General features: G+C 51.2%; 1 protein-coding gene and 1 long non-coding RNA gene across 3 annotated transcripts in view; one reads left to right on the forward strand and one right to left on the reverse strand.

Moving 5' to 3' along the window:
- Positions 1-235: 235 nt before the first annotated feature.
- On the reverse strand, positions 236-8,836 carry LOC145507325 (uncharacterized). The gene is made up of 2 exons (XR_014054777.1): positions 5,518-8,836; positions 236-999 (listed from the first exon to the last, which is right to left on the reverse strand). It is a non-coding gene; the product is annotated as an uncharacterized LOC145507325 (long non-coding RNA).
- A 3,271-nt stretch (positions 8,837-12,107) lies between these two features.
- The window catches only part of LOC145507295 (huntingtin-like), a 31,467-nt gene continuing 25,055 nt past the window's right edge, over positions 12,108-18,519 (forward strand). For both annotated transcript variants that reach the window (XM_081493586.1, XM_081493595.1), the window contains exon 1: positions 12,108-12,357. In XM_081493586.1, the coding sequence (XP_081349712.1) occupies positions 12,242-12,357 (116 nt within the window). In that variant the 5' untranslated portion in view covers positions 12,108-12,241. The remainder of the gene's footprint in view (positions 12,358-18,519) is intronic.

Below are 18,519 nucleotides of genomic sequence, written 5' to 3' on the forward strand. Positions count from 1 at the left end.
ATTTTGTGATTCAGTTTATTCATCAGTGAAGTGGGAATTATGATACCCACTCCCATTGTGTTTTGTGACTAAATAAAATAGCATGTGAAAAAATAAAACAGTGCCTTGCATCTACTGACCGTTGCTTTACTGTTACCTTTTATTGCTAATACTTCTCATTTCTTAATTTCATATGCCAACCTGAAAATAACAATTCAAGTCAGGATTATGCTATGGAAAATAAACCACTAATGCATTCATTTGGAAAGTTCTGATTTTATTAATGAAGAATGTTTTACCTAAATTACATAAATATAAAAATTAATTCAAAATTAAGAAAGTCAGCAAAAAGGTAAGGAAGACATTACTGGTTACAAGCTGCAAGGCTGGTACTTACTAGTGTAGCATTTCACAAATCACAAACTACTGCTCACCAACATCCACTGACACACACTTTGCTGCAGCTGGTTCCTTGGGCTGACAGACCATTACTCACAGACATGAAGGAAATCAGCATCACTGGCAGGAACTGATGGAGTTAGAGGCAAAGAATTTTTTTTTTCAAACCAGTTTGTTCAACTAATTCACCTTGAGTCAGTTTTTACACAGTTTGCGTGCATGCTAAGTGGCTTTAATCGTGTCCTGCTCTTTGTGACCCCATGGACTGTAGCCTGCCAGGCTCCTCTGTCCGTGGGATTTCCCAGACAAGAATACTGGAGTGGGTTGCCATTGCTTTCCTCCAGGGGATCTTCCCAACCCAGGGATGGAATTGGCAGGCGGGTTCTTTACCACTAGCGCCACCTGGGAAGCCCTTTTACATGGTTTACATCTCTTTTAGAAGCTGACAGCAGGGGGCAGCAAAAAACTTCCTAATGAGTTTACTTAATTAAATATCTCATCCTAAATTCTGCATTGGGCTTCGCTTGTGGCTCAGCTGGTAAAGAATCCGCCTGCAGTGCAGGAGACCTGAGTTTGATCCCTGGGTAGGGAGGATCCCCTGCAGAAGGGAAGGGCTACCCACTCCAGTATTCTGGCCTGGAGAATTCCATGGACTCTGTATAGTCCATTATTTATCTCTTCTACAAAAAATGTCTTATCACTTTGCTTGTGATAGAAGTGAACTATTTCTTTTGGATTCTATTTAGATGTCTTTAACCCACTAACCGTGGGAACAAATAATTGTTAGAAATGCATTCATGTGTCACTCAAAACAGTTCCACAGGTTTTCAGACTGCACACGGCTCCACTGACGTTTCCTCCAAAAGAGCCCCTTCCAAATGTATTCAAAGTGCACGCTGCTCCACTGACATTGACTCCAAAATAGCCCCTTCTAAACATATTCTTAACAACAGTAATCCAATTACGCATCAAAGGATTAATTCAAGTGAGCCTACCATAACTTCTGTGTTCAAGTTCACTTAACCATTTCATAATTTGGGGGCCGTCCAGTTCAGGCTTCTGCCTTTTCTCCTTAGGGGGAGGGGAGAATTAATTTAGTTAGTAACTACAGGATTATTACCTAGTTTCTCTTGTCATCTCCCAGGCTGCTAAAGCCCATGACCAATGTTAGTCATTAAAGTTGTACCCTTCTAGAGTAAGTTTCTGATGAGAATGCACCATTTTTTAAAGTTAGCCGGGTTGTTTTGTTATCCTTTGAGGGGTTTTTTTAGGGGGAAAGTGTAAATGTAGATTGAAGTTTCTTTTTTTCTATTAATTTATTTATTTTAGTTGGAAACTAATTACTTTACAATATTGTAGTGGGTTCTGCCATACATCGATATGAATCAGCCATGGGTTTACATGTGTTCCCCATCCTGAACCCCCATCCCACCTCCCTCCCCACATTGAAGTTTCTTCATCTCTGTTCCAAAGATCTTGGTCCCTCTGACATGCATTTGCAAATGCACCATATGCCTAAAACCTTTGAGCTCCTTTCCCCCATGAGAATTGGAGATCCTGAAGAGGAAACCTTCTTGGAAGGGAATTTTGTATAAGGAAGACATGTTAATAAAGAGTTGCCTGAACTGGGGCAGTTTAGAACCCGGCTCCCACTGAGTCCGTCCGGGGGTCTCTGAACCCAACGCTGGGCAGGCCTGGTGGGCGGTGGGCCACCTCCCAGGGCCCCGGAGCAGGTGACAGAAGTTGTGGAGAGCAGAGATCCAGGACCTGGGCCCAGCACAGACAGTGGCCCAGAGACGCACAGGGCTGGGAAATGGGTGACGGGTCTGGAGGTGCAGGGTGGTGGCTCCAGGCGGAGTTAAAGGCAGGCACCCCAGGAAAGCAGGGCAGTGGGGACCAGGGACCAGACCCAGGGGTTGTGCCTGGGGAGCAGGTCTGCCCTTCAGGACTCGAGTCATTAAAACAGGGACTCAGACGGGGCTGAGTGAGGACCACGTCCATGACCAACTCCCGCAGGCTCCAGGAGGGGACAAATGGCCAGACCTGCCTGTGGGTCACCAAACTGCAGGCCTGGAGCTTCTTAGCTTTGGTCCAAGTAGAGCCATCTGGACCTGGGCCCTGGACCAGTGAGATGTACAGAGTCGGACAAAGGGGCCCAGCTCCAGGGAGGACTGAAGGATGCACAGTTGAATGCATTACCTCATCACATCCAGTCACTTCACCCCATCCTTGTCAAGTATAACCTTGTCAAGTACCTGCTATAATCACAACCAGGACTGAAAAATCTCATTTTCCTTCTTTACTTTTCCACAGTTCCACCAAAACCCCAGCAAAGCAGAGAAAAGCTGATGGAACTAAAGCTTATCTACAATAACTGAAGTTACATACGATTTAGATACAACTTCAGTTATGTGCAAATTATTTGTCAACAATTTGAATTATTACCTCACATCAGATGGTCCCTATTTCTCATGCACAGCTCACAACAGGACAAAGACACGATCCCTCACCTCCCTGACCCCCTCCCCCTCCCCTCTCAACTTTTCAGAGTTGGCGAAAACTTCATGAAGAATTTTAGTTCAACTAAATTGAACTAAACCAGCCCTCTGGTATTATTCAAATGAGGCCTTACATTTTCACTTTATACTTGAAAAATATTTCATCATGGCAACCATTTTTAAACCATGTAAACACAAAGAAACTAAGAAAGCTAGGAAATTTATTACCTAGGAACAGAAAAAGAATCAATTGGTCCTAGAGAACAGAACCCAGGTCCTGAATTCCTGGCCATGCACTGTCATGACTCACCTTGAATATCTTCAGCTTTGGAATTCAGACTTCACCTATCTTTAAACAAAATGGTACCCTAATGATTTCTGCAGTATTGATCTATATTTTTAAAACATAGCTATTCCTGGTTATTCTCTCTTTTATTTTGCATTCAGTTAATACTGTTAAATAAGTCAATGAACATAAACCAAAAAGCGTTTAAAGACAGGGAAGGAAGATACTGTCTATCAACTACAAACAGAGCAAGTTATTCCCAGTTTCTGAACAGTATTCCAAACCATCCTCACATTCGAGTTACATTGTAAGCTAAATGTGTGCAAACTCATAAGGAAAAAAGCCAGTTTTAGACACCCACTTAACTGCAGTGAAAGTAGAATCCAGCAATAGTCCAGAAATAGTCACTCTTCTAGGGCAATGACTCATACCTGCCCATAATCATAAGATCCCTGTTAGGTCATTATTAGCCTAATAAAGTTTCGATTAATATACATAATTTAAAGTAATTAAATTCCTTTTTTTGACAGTCCAACCCCAGCACCCGCAGTACCTCCAATTAGTTTATATTAGCGAAACTTTGATCATCATCAAAGCCGAAACAAGGGATTAGCTCTGGCAAACCTATGCAGTGCCATTGGCTGCTCAGTCACTCAGTTGTGTCCGATTTTGCGACCTCATGGATTGTAGCCCGCCAGACTCCTCTCTGCATGGGGTTTTCCAGGCGAGAATACTGGAGTAGATTGCCATTCCCTTCTCCAGGGGATCTTCTTGACCTAGGGGTCCAACCCGTGTCTCTTACATCTCCTGCATTGGCAGGTGGATTCTTTACCACTAGCGCCACCTGGGAAGCCCAACACGATTGGTAGAAATTCCCACCTGCTCCAAGGAAAGCAGACATGGAAACAAGCTCGCTTTTCACTCGAAGGGGTTCAGGTTGCAATGTGTCCCCTTTATTGGCCACTTTAGTTGAGAAAAACGTGGCCGGCAGGGAGTGAGGCTGCAGTGCTTGTAAAGTCACGATCCACACAGCTTAGCCCAGGGTTGCTGCTTCTGTTGAAGACGGTTGTCAACATCGACAGCAGGCTGTACCCTCAGAGGAGCTGCGTGACAACTGACCACTCAGGTGTCGCTGCACTGTGACATGTGAGTGGGCACAGACACCATGGGGCTGATGCTAGGGCACACAGGGAGTTAAAGAAGCATCCTCTGGATTTTGTGCAGTACCCACCCAGAAGTCTGCCGGCATCTCTGCTTGGGTACCTGACAGGTGCCTCTCGGTGATGTAGCCACAAGGGGATCCCGCGTCTCGGCTCCTCCAAGCCCTCCCTTCCTCGCTCTTCTCCAGGCCAGCAAACCACAGCCGTCCTGCCAGCTTTTCCAGGACAAAACCTCGACCTGTCTCCCTCCCACCTCACATCTCCCAGTCCACCTGGCGAGTGCAGTGCACGCCCCCTTCCACACCCGGAACCCGACCGCCTTGTGCCTGCTCCCCGAGAGAGGCTCTGTTCAGCCGCCACCCTCTCCTCCCACCCTGGGCATCTGCACCACCTTCCTCATCTGCTCACTGTTTCCACCCAGCCATCACAGGCAACACTGCACCTGGCTTGGTTCTTTTTCATGGGCTTATGATCACAGCACAGTGCAAAGCTGTCTGGTGCCTGCTGCTTGCTCTCAGAGTAAAACAGCCCTGTACGCAGGGAAAAGGCCCCGTCTCTCCAACACCACCCGTGATTCTCAGCCCTGCCCTCATCCACTGCAGCCGCAGCGGCATCTTTGTTGGACTCTGCATGCCCAGGGCCCCCACACCTGTTGTTCTTTCTGCTTGCGATGTTCATCCCCAGGCGCACGCAGGCCTGGACCCTCCATCTCTCTCCTCGAATGTTGCATCAAAGCCAGCCTTCTATGACTGACTTGGGGAAAAGAACAGGCCTGCCCACTCTACTCATTTTGTTTTGCTTAGTTGAAGTAGAGTTAATTTACATTGTTAATTTCAGGTGTTCGGTAAAGTGATTCAGTTATATATATACATTCAGCTGTGTATATAGAGAGATTCTTTTTCAGATTCTTTTCTCTTACAGGTTATTACAAAATATTAAGTGCTATATAGCAGGTCCTTGTTGGTTATCTGTTTTATATATAAAATAGATATAAAATAGTCTGTGTATGTTATATATATAAACTGAGAGTGTTACTTGCTTATTCATGTCTGACTCTTTGCCACCCCATGGACTATACAGTGCACAGAATTCTCCAGGCCAGAATACTGGAGTGGGTAGCCTTTCCCTTCTCAAGGGGATCTTTCGAACCCAGGAATTGAACCCAGGTCTTCTGCACTGAGGGCGGGTTCTTTACCCTCTGAGCCATCAGGCAAGCCCGTATATAAAGTAGTCTGTATATGTTAATCCCAAACTCCTAATTTTTCCTTCCTCTCCTTTCCCCTATGGGAACCTTGTTTCCTGAGAGTCTATTTCTGTTTTGTAAATAAGGTCATTTGTATCATTTTTTAGATTCCATTTTGGTTTTCTCCATAGAACTTACTGATACACTCGACACTTGTTTTGTTTATTTTATTGTTTGTCTCCTTTAGTAAAATATAAACCCCTGGAGTGTTAGGACCTCCAGCTGATTCTCACTGTTATGTCCCTGGACCTAGAATGGTGCCTGTAGGTAACAGGTGCTCAGTGAGCATGTGCTGAGTAAATGAATGAATGGACCTCTCCCAGGTGTGTGTTTATACCTGGAGGAGGTGACCATATGGGTAAGGATGCACGGATATGAATGGTCATAGCAGCATAGTTTCCAAAACCTGAAAAGGACCTAAACAGTCATCCAAGATAGTGGACCTGTCTATGAGAGAGTGACTTCTTCTCCTTCAGTTAAGTGCCAGGAGCGGGACTCTCGCTAACGTCGGTGTCCTATCTGTTGTGTTTTGTGGCACTGCCATGCTGTTTCAGGTTCCAAAGAACACGGGGAAGGAGGGCCCAGGGGCCGTGATCCTGCGGCAACGTCCTGTGTCCAGGTGGGCAGGGGAGACACGGGTGTAAATTACCTTACTCTTTACTCACTGAAAAGTGTGGACTTTGTATCCCCTCCACTCTCTCAATTATGTATTGGTACTTTCTACAGCGGTGTTTCTGACGGATGGCACGTGTGTCCCACAGGCACATCCAGAAAATGCCTCGAGTCTGGGTGTTAAACAGTGAGAATTAAATACATTGGTGCTTATCCGTTTGCCCTCATGAGATACGAGTTTTTCTGGCTTGTTTTAGTTATATTTTAGAGCTTTTGAAAATCTTATTTTAAATTCATGGTGTTCCTCAAAATACTACATGTATTTGCTCTTATGCCAAAGATCTTTTATGGTGTCATCCACACAGTTTACTGGCTGCCGAGAGTACAAAAACTTGTCTGTGATCCTCTTATTCTTAAGAATGTGCATGTTTAGACACAAATACACACACACAGTACCGTTTTAGAATTAGCAGATGTCTGAAGATTAATGAGAATTGCAAAAACCAACTGTCTCCCCGCCACCATCTTATTTGGGTGACAAGAGCAAGCAGAATGGGACAGAACCCAAGGGAAATGACACCACTTAGTTGTAGTTTCCTATTGTCCCATTCTTAATTATCATTTCCTTTCATTCTTTCCATCTTCTTCCTTTCTCTGTACATTTGCGCTGAATTGAAAATTTTCATCTTTTACATTTTATCAGTACAATACATGTTCTCTGGGACACTGAACTGCCAGGGAACCAGAAGCCAAAAGAGGTGAGGCAACAGGGCAGCATCTTGAGTTTCACCGCAAAGACACAGACTTATCTCTGAGTCCTGCATTCCAAGAGCTAATAAATGACCAGGATACAACTTGCCATGCTGTTTGTCCTCTTCCCCAGTCTCTGTATTCTTTCTCAATCCCTGATTCCCCCCAGGATCGGCCCCCTTGTAATCTCACTTGAAAAGTTAGTCCTACCTCTGCAAGCCTTCACGCACTTGAAGACATCAGTACTAATCCTTCTGTGGACCTGTATGAACTCCTTAGCCCAAAAAACACTGCCCACGTTGTGTGGAGCAAGCCAGGCCTCCCTGTCCATCACCAACTCCCGGAGTTTACCCAAACCCATGTCCATCGAGTTGGTGATGCCATCCAACCATCTCATCCTCTGTCGTCCCCTTCTCCTCCCGCCTTCACTCTTTCCCAGCAGCAGAGTCTTTTCCAATGAGTCAGCTCTTCGCATCAGGTGGCCAAAGTATTGGAGTTTCAGCTGCAGCATCAGTCCTTCCAATGAACATCCAGGACTGATCTCCTTTAGGATGGACTGGTTGGATCTCCTTGCAGTCCAAGGGACTCTCAAGAGTCTTCTCCAACACCACAGTTCAAAAGCATCAATTCTTTGGTGCTCAGCTTTCTTTATATTCCAACTCTCACATCCATACATGACCACTGGAAAAACCATAGCCTTGACTAGACGGACCTTTGTTGGCAAAGTAATGTCTCTGCTTTTAAATATGCTGTCTAGTTTGGTCATAACTTTGCTTCCAAGGAGTAAGTGTCTTTTAATTTCATGGCTGCAGTCACCACCTGCAGTGATTTTGGAGCCCAGAAAAATAAAGTCAGCCACTGTTTCCACTGTTTCCCCATCTATTTGCCATGAAGTGATGGGACTGGATGCCATGATCTTAGTTTTCCGAATGTTGAGCTTTAAGCCAACACTTTCACTCTCCTCTTTCACTTTCATCAAGAGGCTCTTTAGTTCTTCTTCACGTTCTGCCATAAGGGTGGTGTCATCTGCATATCTGAGGTTATTGATATTTCTCCTGGCGATCTTGATTCCAGCTGGTGCTTCCTCCAGTCCACCATTTCTCATGAAGTCCTCTGCATATAAGTTAAATAAGTAGGGTGACAATATCCAGCCTTGACGTACTATTTGGAACCAGTCTGTTGTTCCATGTACAGTTCTAACTGTTGCTTCCTGACCTGCATACAGGTTTCTCAAGAGGCAGGTCAGGTGGTGTGGTATTCTCATCTCTTTCAGAATTTTCCACAGTTGATTGGGATCCACACAGTCAAAGGCTCTGGCATAGTCAATAAAGCAGAAATAGATGTTTTTCTGGAACTCTCCTGCTTTTTCAATGATCCATCGGATTTTGGCAATTTGATCTCTGGTTCCTCTGCCTTTTCTAAAACCAGCTTGAACATCTGGAAGTTCATGGTTCATGTATTGCTGAAGCCTGCCTTGGAGAATTTTGAGCATTACTTTACTAGTGTGTGAGATGAGTGCAACTGTGCGGAGGTTTGAGCATTCTTTGGCATTGCCTTTCTTTGGGATTGGAATGAAAACTGACCTTTTCCAGTCCTGTGGCCACTGCTGAGTTTTCCAGATTTGCTGGAATATTGAGTGCAGCACTTTCACAGCATCATCTTTCAGGATTTGAAATAGCTAAACTGGAATTCTATCACCTCCACTAGCTTTGTTCGTAGTGCTGCTTCCTAAGGCCCACTTGACTTCACCTTCCAGGATGTCTGCCTCTAGGTGAGTGATCACACCATCGTGATTATCTGGGTTGTGAAGATCTTTTTGTACAGTGCTTCTGCGTATTCTTGCCACCTCTTCTTAATATCTTCTGCTTCTGTTAGGTCCCTACCATTTCTGTCCTTTATTGAGCCCATCGTTGCGTGAAATGTTCCCTTGGTATCTCTAATTTTCTTGAAGAGCTCTCTAGTCTTTCCCATCCTATTGTTTTCCTCTATTTCTTTGCATTGATTGCTGATATACAGTATAATCCAACATAAAAGTGGCTTAAGCAAAAATGGAGTTACATTTCTCTCCTATAGGTATTTGTCTGTGGGCAGTCCAGATCTGATGTAGGCAGGCTGGAATGGCATCTCCACCCAGTCCTGCCAGCACCATCATCCTGGGATGTGGCTTTCATCCTCATGATCCAAAGTGACTGTTTAAGGGCCAACCACTATGTCCCCAACCCAGTAGAGGAAGAAGACAGGTGTACCCCTTGCTTTTAAGGGGTACCCATCACTTCTGCTTACATCTCATCAGCCAAAACTTATTCAGTCACACAGCTACAGCCAGCTGAAGGGAAGGAGGGAAATGCAGTGAAAAACTGCCCAGGTAGAACTGAGGTCCTGGTACTGAAGACATCCGAGTGGCTAAAGGAGACAGCTGCGCTACGTACCGTGATGGGCTGAGTTGTGTCCCCTGGAAATTCACACGTTGTGTCCTAACCCTCAGCACCTCAGAATGTGACTGTAGTTGGAAAAAGGGTCTTTAATGGTGTGATTAAGATAAAATGAAGTCATGATGGTGGGCCCTAATCCATATGACCATTGTCCTTACAAGAAAAGAAGATTAGGACCCAGACATGCATGAAAGGGGGCTTCCCAGGTGGCTCAGCCGTAAAGAATCTGCCAATGCAGGAGATGTGGGCTCGATCCTTAAGTCGGGAAGATTCCCTGGACAAGGAAATGGCAGCCTACTGCAGTATTCTTGCTTGGAATATCCTATGGACAGAGGAGCCCGCTGGGCTACGGTCCGTGAAGTCTCAAAAGAGTCGGATGGGTCTCAGCGACTAAACAACAAAAACAACAATGCATAGAAGGAAGAACACGTGAGGACGCACGGAGAAGACGGCCGTCCACACAGCAAGGAGAGAGGCCTCAGGAGGAACTAGCCTGCTCACACCTTGGTCTTGGAGTTCAGCCTCCTCAAGGGTGAGAAGATAAATTCCTGCTGTTGGAGCCTCCCAGTCTGTGGGGCTTGGTTATAGCAGCCCTAGCAAATGAATACACTTATCTGTTGCCCGTTACATGGTGGCTTAACCACATAGGATGTCATAGTTGTTGTGGATCAGGAATCTGGGCACAGCTTAACGAGGTCCTTCACTCCCTGGTCTCCTGAAAGCCTGCCTTCCAGTATCATCTGCCTCTCACCTGAAAGCTGGACGGTGCAGGGATCTGCGTCCAAGCTCCTGTGACGTTGGCAGATTTAGTCCTCCCTGGGCTGCTGGCCACCTGGGCCTCCCACCCTGGCAGCTGGCTTCAAGAACATGTGCAAGCCAAGGGGGTATGGACGCCAGCTGCAGGGAAGGCTCAGTCCTCTGTAACGTAAACCCAGGAGCGCCACCTTTGCCCATTACACTGTTAGAGGTGTCAGTGAAAATTCAATTAAGTTAAAAAAGAATTTTATTCAAGCTAGGGGATATATGTATACCTATGGCTGATTCATGTTGCGGTCTGACAGAAAACAACACAATTCTGTAAAGCAATAATCCTTCAATTAAATTTTTTTTTTAAAAAATTGAAAAAAAATAAAGTGAAGATTATAACCCGGGAGACAAACTCTCAGACGCTTTGAGAGAGCCTGTTAAAAGCCCAAGGCATGATCCCATACAGTTTTGAGATAAAGGATTATACATCAAAGCTCACTAAGGATATAGATCAACTCAAGCAAACTGAGCAGTAAGTCATTACGACCCCCTACAGAGCTGGCCAAGAATGCTAATCTTGTAAGACATTGCACTGCTAGGTCAGAAGGAAGGAAGGTGGATCTTTGCAGGCCAGGCGTCTCTCCAGTCTTTGACGTCTGGTTAATGGGGAAGGAAGGCAGACAGCACAGAGAACTTTCCATTTAACTTCTTTTGTCTGACCTTAGTGTGTAAACTTTAATCATAAGCAAGCCACCAGTGACAGCCCACACTCAGGATACTGCCAACCACAGTACCTGACCGCCTGGAGCCCGGCCACTGTGGCCTGTCCTGTGGAGAAGGGCTGTTATCTTATACACAACATCAGGGAACCGGGGACCCAAGGCTGGCGGCATGTTTCTCCGAGGTCCTTGCCCTGAAGGGGGCCGTTGCTGTTCCCGTGGGGACACGGTTTCCTGTGGCGGTGCTGGGTTTCCACTCCCCTGGCTGCTTGGGGAAAACAGGCTCTGGAATCAGGTGGAGATGTGGCTTGTGGCCCAGAACCGGGGACTTCTCCTGGGGGCCACCCACGTGCCGCCCCTCGGCTTGCTCAGGGCCCCCCCTCCAGGTGCTGAGGCTCTGGAGCCCCGGGCCCGCCCATGCAGCCGGCCTCGGTCAAGGAGCGGGACACACTTGGGTCAAGCGGTCATGCGGGTGAGGGACCTCTGGGGCCAAAGCTGCTGCTCGCTATGCCAGCCACGGCCTCTCGCGACAGCAGGCGCAGACCAGGCAGGTTCTGACCAGCCGTGCCAGCCCCAAGCCCCTTGGTTCTTCCTCGGGCTGCGCAGTGACCCTCCAGGGATGTGCTCGTCTCGGGGACCCCACCTGGGCTCCACCTGAGAGTGCCCTGACTCCGCCTGAGGCGCACCACTCCCCGCTCCCTTCTCTGCAGGGCTGTCCCGTGAGCTCTCCCTCCGCCCGGGACGCTGAGTGGGCAGGCTCCCCCGCGGGGTCTCAGGCTCCGAGCCCGTGGCCGGCCCGCCCTTCCAACCGCGGGCGTCACTCGGGGGCTCCTCGCCTAGTGCCTCTTCGCCAGCGAGCCGGAGGCTCACTGGCGCCGCGCCGCGCCGTCGCGCCCCGGCCCCTCCGCGCCGCGCCGCGCCGTCGCGCCCCGGCCCCTCCGCGCCGCGCCGCGCCGTCGCGCCCCGGCCCCTCCGCGCCGCGCCCCGCCCCTTCTCGCGCCGTCACGCCGTCGCGCTCCAGCCCCTCCGCGCCCGCCCCGCCCCCTCGCCGCGCTCCCCCGCCTCCGCACGGCCCACCTCGTTCTTTCCTGGGAGGAGCGCGCTGATGTCTGTGGCCTCGGCAGCTCCAGGAGGCGAGACGGCGGACGCGTGGAGCCGGGCGGGCGCCGCGTCTGGCCTTTTGCGGAGGCCGCCGCCTCCGGCTGTCAATCCCGCCGGCCTGGCCCCGCCCCGCCCAACGGCGGAGCGTCGCGGGGCGTAAGGCCGAGGGGGCTGCCGGGACGGACCCAAGATGGCCGGGCGCCTGTGTTCCGTTCCTGCCCTCGGCCCGAACCTCATTCATTGCCGTGCTGCAGAGCGGAGCCGCGAGCCATCCCGAGGGCTCCGGGCGTTGTTCCCGCGGGGCCGCAGGCCGCCATGGCGACCCTGGAAACGCTGATGAAGGCCTTCGAGTCCCTTAAGTCCTTCCAGCAGCAGCCGCCGCCGCCGCCGCCGCTATGCCCGGCCGTGGCCGAGGAGCCGCTGCACCGACCGTGAGTACTGACCCGCCGCAGCTCGGCCCCAGCCCTCCCCGGCCTTCGCCAGCCTCCCGCGGAGGCACGGAGGCGGCCCCGGCCCTCTGCCCTCCCGGCTGCCCAGTTTGGGGAGGAACCGGGGTTGCGTTGTGAGCAGGACTCGGCCGAGCCGAGGCCGCGTCCAGCCCCCACTCTTCTGCTGTGAGGGGAGCAGGGCCGCGCGGGCGCTGGACGCTCCCCGAGGAGGCGGGAATTGGGAGCCCGAGTGATGCGGGGACAGTGGTGACCTCATGCCCGGGGACGTCGGGCTGGAGGGCGGGGGAGCGCGCGCGTTCCAATGGGGAGCCTCTGGCGGGGCCCCCTTTAAACAGGCTGGGAGTCAGTCGGGCCTGTCTTCCCGTAGCCTCAGGGCTTTTCGTTTAGTTCGGGGGTCGCGGCAGAAGACTGAAGTGTTGGAAAGAGACCGGCTTGTCTCAGTTCAAGGCGGTCTGCAGGCCCCTTAAATGAGCGGTGGTCGCCCCGTAGTGTGAACTTAGCCCAGATGGTTGTTACTAACACGCAAGAAACAATAAAACGGCCTTCAATAGTGGGAAGAGTGGGCTGAAGTTTATTACTTGTCTGCAGTTGGAAATAAATCACATCTTGCTGAGGGAGAGGTTAATCGTCGGGGCGAGTGATGTCCATTTCACGGGCATCGCAGTCACGCTGGCCAGAACCTGGATGGGTGTCTGCGGACAGTCTCCTGTGGCAGACATCCTGGTACTGTTCGGAAGTAGGGGGTCTCGGTTGCTTGTGCTAGGGAACTTTTCGAAACAGAAGAAGAGAGACCATTTGATGTCACCTTCTTACAGAGCCCAAGTACTTTTCCTTGAAGTCTTGGGTGTTCCGCAGAGGTCAGGGCGTGCTCTGCTACAGTTCAGGCCTTTCTTTCATGTGCGGGCGTTTTCTTTCTCATCTGGATTTGTACAAGACAGCATTTAATGAGGACAGTTTTTGGGAAGCCGCCCCTTTAAGAAGTTCACCTTAATGTTAAGATGGACTCATTTTCAGGAATGTTTTCATCTTTGTTTCTGATATGATTCCTTGCTGTGTCCTGAGGTTTAATCAGGAAATGAGTATTTGGGGAGTCATTTTGGCTTATCTGTGAAAATGTAGCAGTAAAGCGCTTTTTCTGCTAAAAGGTGAAAAACTTGTTTGGATACTTTGAGAAAAAAGAATCTTTTTTTTAACAACTTGACGTTTCTCCGCAGCAAATAACTTGTAACCATGACCCATTCCAGACTTAGCATAGTGCTTCTCCGTGGAGGTAGAAGTCAGAGAAGTTGACGCATCTCAGCGTCTCTTGGATCTTGTGTACAAACAGGAAGCACCAGGCAGGCTCTGGATGGGAAGGAACGTCTTAACTGCCGTCCCTGTCTGTTGTCCAGCACTTGGTCTGTCATCTTGGCATAAAGAATACATTGCTGCTGCTACTGCTAAGTCGCTTCAGTCGTGTCCGACTCTGTGCGACCCCAGAGACGGCCGCCCACCAGGCTCCCCCGTCCCTGGGATTCTCCAGGCAAGAGTACTGGAGTGGGTTGCCATTTCCTTCTCCAGGGGATCTTTTTTCCCCAGAGATGAAACCAAAGCTGTTGCTTCTCCTGGGTTAACAGGCGGATTCTTTACCACTAGCGCCACCTAGTCATTATTGTTTGAATTTTAATATAAGATCAGTCACCACTGAAGACCGTCCATCTACCTGAAGAATTTTATGATTTTAGAGCTACCTATTGAGTGCAGAAAAGACTAAAATTTAATCAGGGCAGATGTTTTCCCCCTCAAATCGGTGTGGATTGCTGGGAAGTGACTTTGGATGAGTTAGAAGAGAGATCTGAACCATGCGCTTTCTTCGTAGCTGACCGTGATGGGACGTGTACTCACTCTTTCTGGCAGTAAAGCTGTGACAGTCAGGGTCACAGACGGGCCGTCACTGACGTCTTGGTCACACCTGAGGGCTGCAGCTCGGACTCCACAAGCTGCTTGAGCTCAGTCGTGTGGGACTGCTCTTCAGGGTCTCTCTTTTTTTAAGCTTTGCTGTTTCTACTTCTCTTTCCATCTCTTGGTTTTAGAAACTCAAGGTTAACATAATTATCATTTATCTTCCGAAACCTGTTGGAAAGATTGACTCAAGACTTTTGAGTCAGTTTTACTGTGTATTGAACCTACTCCTTTGGTCTTCCCTTGTGGCTCAGCCAGTAGACTCTGCCTGCAGTGCGGGAGACCTGGGTTTGATCCCTGGGTTGGGCAGATCCCCTGGAGAAGGGAAAGGCTACCCACTCCAGTATTCTGGCCTGGAGAATTCCATGGACTAAGTCCACGGGGTTGCAAAGAGTCAGGCACGACTGAGCGACTTTCATTTTCTTTCACTTTCAACCTACTCTTGTACGGCAAGCACTTGCCCACTCCTTTGTTGTCTGGGAAACACCTGTCCAGTGTAGGTGCTGGGCTGAGTGCCCGTGAGAGGCACGCGCTTGTTCTCAGTGAGTCTGTCATCCCTGGAGAGTAACCGTGGGAACCGTTCCTTCCAGAGTGTGGTGCTGGCTCATGGCAGGGCCTGGGGCAGGAGCCCTGAGGGAATAGGGCAGGCTTCCCCAATGGCTCAGCAGGAAAGAATCTGCCTGCAATGCAAGAGAGGGAGATGCAGGTTTGATCCCTGGGTCAGGAAGTTCCCCTGGAGACGGGATGGCTGTCCGCTCCAGTATTCTTGTCTGGAAAACCCCGTGGGCAAAGGAACCTGGTGAGCTACAGTCCATGGGGTTGGAAAGAGTCGGACACCACACACACACACACACACACACACATATCTTTCACTCTATCCCCACAGGGAGCTCAGAGGAGGAGCTAGACCCAAGCAGACAACACAGGAGTGTACTTTTATTTTGATGGGTGAAATTGGTATTCGGTCTTTGATTTCTTGCTTGTTTCATAAATTTTGCTCAAATTCTAGCATGGGGCCTCGGGTGCAGCACATGTGAGTCTTAAGGAAATCAGGCAGCAGGTTCAGAAAGTGGTATCATTTTTTGTTACCTGTATTCTTGTGGCCTAGTCCACATACGAGGAGAGAGAGACAGTTCTTTTTAAAGCTTATATTTGTATTGATCACTTTTCTGTTGTGACCCTCTTAGGTAGCGAGGTGCACTCAATTCAGTGTTTGTCAGCTTTTTCTGATGGCCATCCCCCCAGGAGTTGTTTTAGACCCTAGGGTAAGAGGCTGCCCACAGAGGGGTCACTGCCTGTAGAGCTGGGAGACCGGGTGTGTGAATGCAGCTCATTTAAGGCCTTTGTGGGTTTTCACTTTGGAAGGGAACCATACAGAAGAGAGTTCGTTTGCCTCCTAGCTTGTTGGGAGAGGTCAGTGTTCTTTAATTTTCTTGATGACTTAAGGTCTTCAACTAGGTGAGCTGCTGTAATCGAGACTTGAATGTGGTGGCTCAAAGAAGAGAGCATTTAAACTCTCATAGTACTTTCTGTTCATGATCTGAGCCACAGTCTGCTCCTGGTCTTGTTTTTGCTGACTGTATAGAGCTTCTCCATCTTTGGCTGCAAAGAATATAATGAATCTGATTTCGGTGTTGACCATCTGGTGATGTCCACGTGTAGAGTCTTCTCTTGTGTTGTTGGAATAGGGTGTTTGCTATTACCAGTGTGTTCTCGTGGCAAAACTCGATTAGCCTTTGCCCTGCTTCATTCTGTACTCCAAGGCCAAACTTGCCTGTTACGCCAGGTGTTTCTTGACTTCCTACTTTTGCATTCCAGTCCCCTATAAGGAAAAGGACATCTTTTTTGGGTGTTAGTTCCAGAAGGTCTTGTAGGTCTTCATAGAACCGTTCAACTTCAGCTTCTTCGGCGTTACTGGTCGGGGCATAGACTTGGATTACCGTGATATTGAATGGTTTGCCTTGGAAACGAACAGAGATCATTCTGTCTTTTTTGAGATTGCATCCAAGTACTGCATTTCGGACTCGTTTGTTGACCATGATGGCTACTCCATTTCTTCTAAGGGATTCTTGCCCACAGTAGTAGATATAATGGTCATCTGAGTTAAATTCACCCATTCCAGTCCATCTTAGTTCGCTGATTTCTAGAATGTCAACGTTCACTCTTGCCATCTCCTGTTTGACCACTTCCAGTTTGCCTTGATTCATGGACCTAACATTCCAGGTTCCTATGCAATATTGCTCTTTACAGCATCGGACTTTGCATCTATCACCAGTCACATCCACAGTTGGGTATCGTTTTTGCTTTGGCTCCATCTCATCATTCTTTCTGGAGTTATTTCTCCACTGATCTCCATTAGCATATTGGGCACCTGCTGACCTGGGGAGTTCATCTTTCAGGGTCCTATCCTTTTGCCTTTTCATACTGTTCATGGGGTTCTCAAGGCAAGAATATTGAAGTGGTTTGCCATGCCCTTCTCCAGTGGACCACAATCTGTCAGACCTCTCTACCATGACCCATCCGTCTTGGGTGGCCCCACACGTCATGGCTTAGTTTCATTGAGATAGACAAGGCTGTGGTCCGTGTGATCAGATTAGCTAGTTTTCTGTAGTTTTAGTTTTAGTGTGTCTGCCCTCTGATGCCCTCTCGCAACACTTACCTTTTTATTTGGGTTTGTCTTACCTTGGGCCTTGGGTAATTCCTCTTGCCGCCGCCGGCCCCAGCCCCCAGCCTGGCCTAGCCCCTCTCGCCCGCCGCCCCCGAACCCCCGCCCCCAGCCTAGGCCCTGTCAGCCGCTGCCCCCGGCCCCCGGCCCGGCCTAGCCCCTGTCGGCCGCCGCCCCCAGCTCCCGGCCCCCGGCCGGGCCTAGCCCATGTCGGCCGCCGCCCCCGGACCCCGGCCCGGCCTAGCCCTGTCGGCCGCCGGCCCCGGCCCCCCGGCCCGGCCTAGACCCTGTCATCCGCCGCCCCTGGCCCCCCGGCCCGGCCTAGCCCCTCTCGGCCTCCGCCCCCGGCCCCCGGCCCGGCCTAGCCCCTCTCTGCCGCCGCCCCGGGCCCCGGCCCGGCCTATCCCCTGTCGGCCGCCGCCCCCGGCCCAGCTCTGTCGGCCGCCGCCCCCGGCCCCCCGGCCCGGCCTAGACCCTGTCGGCCCCCGGCCCGGCCTAGCCCCTGTCGGCCGCCGCCCCCGGCCCCCGGCCCCCGGCCCCCGGCCCGCCCTAGCCTTGTCGGCCGCCGCCCCCGGCCCCCCGGCCCGGCCTAGACCCTGTCGGCCGCCGCTCCCGGCCCCCGGCCCGGCCTAGGCCCTCTCGGCCGCCGCCCCCGCACCCGGGCCCCGGCCTAGCCCCTGTCGCCCGCCGCTCCCGGCCCCCGCCCCGGCCTAGCCCTGTCGGCCGCCGCCCCGGGCCCCGGCCCGGCCTATCCCCTGTCGGCCGCCGCCCCCGGCGCCCGGGCCCCGGCCTAGCCCCTGTCGCCCGCCGCTCCCGGCCCCCGGCCCGGCCTAGCCCCTGTCGGCCGCCGCCCACGGCCCCCGGCCCCCGGCCCCCGTCCCGGCCTATCCCCTCTCGGCCGCCGCCCCCGGCCCCCGGCCTCCGGCCCCCGGCCCGGCCTAGCCCCTCTCGGCCGCCGCCCCTGGCCCCCGGGCCCCGGCCTAGCCCCTGTCGGCCGCCGCCCCCGGCCCCCGGCCTCCGGCCCCCGGCCCGGTCTAGGCCCTCTCGGCCGCCGCCCCCGGACCCGGGCCCCGGCCCCCGGCCCGGCCTAGCCCCTGTCGGCCGCCGCCCCCGGCCCACAGTCCCCGGCCTAGCCTAGCCCTTCTCGGCCGCCGCCCCGGCCCCCGGCCCGGCCTAGCCCCTCTTGGTTGCCGCCCCCGGCTCCCGTCTCCCGGCCCGGCCTAGCTCCTCTCGGCCACGCTTCTGCGCCGAGCCGTCGCAGCCGCCTCGCTTCTGCGCCGAGCCGTCGCAGCCGTCTTATGGCAGAAAGTGAAGAACTAAAGAGCCTCTTGATGAAGGTGAAGGAGGAGAGTGAAAAAGTTGGCTTAATACTCAACGTTCAGAAAACTAAGATCATGGCATCTGGTCCCATCACTCCATGGGAAATAGATGGGGAAACAGTGTCAGACTTTACTTTTTTGGGCTCCAGAATCACTGCTGATGGTGACTGCAGCCATGAAATTAAAAGACGCTTACTCCTTGGAAGGACGGTTATGGCC

Source organism: Giraffa tippelskirchi, chromosome 1, assembly GCF_054371585.1.
Source record: "Giraffa tippelskirchi isolate mGirTip1 chromosome 1, T2T-mGirTip1v1.2.pri, whole genome shotgun sequence".
NCBI classification, from domain to species: Eukaryota; Metazoa; Chordata; class Mammalia; order Artiodactyla; family Giraffidae; genus Giraffa; species Giraffa tippelskirchi.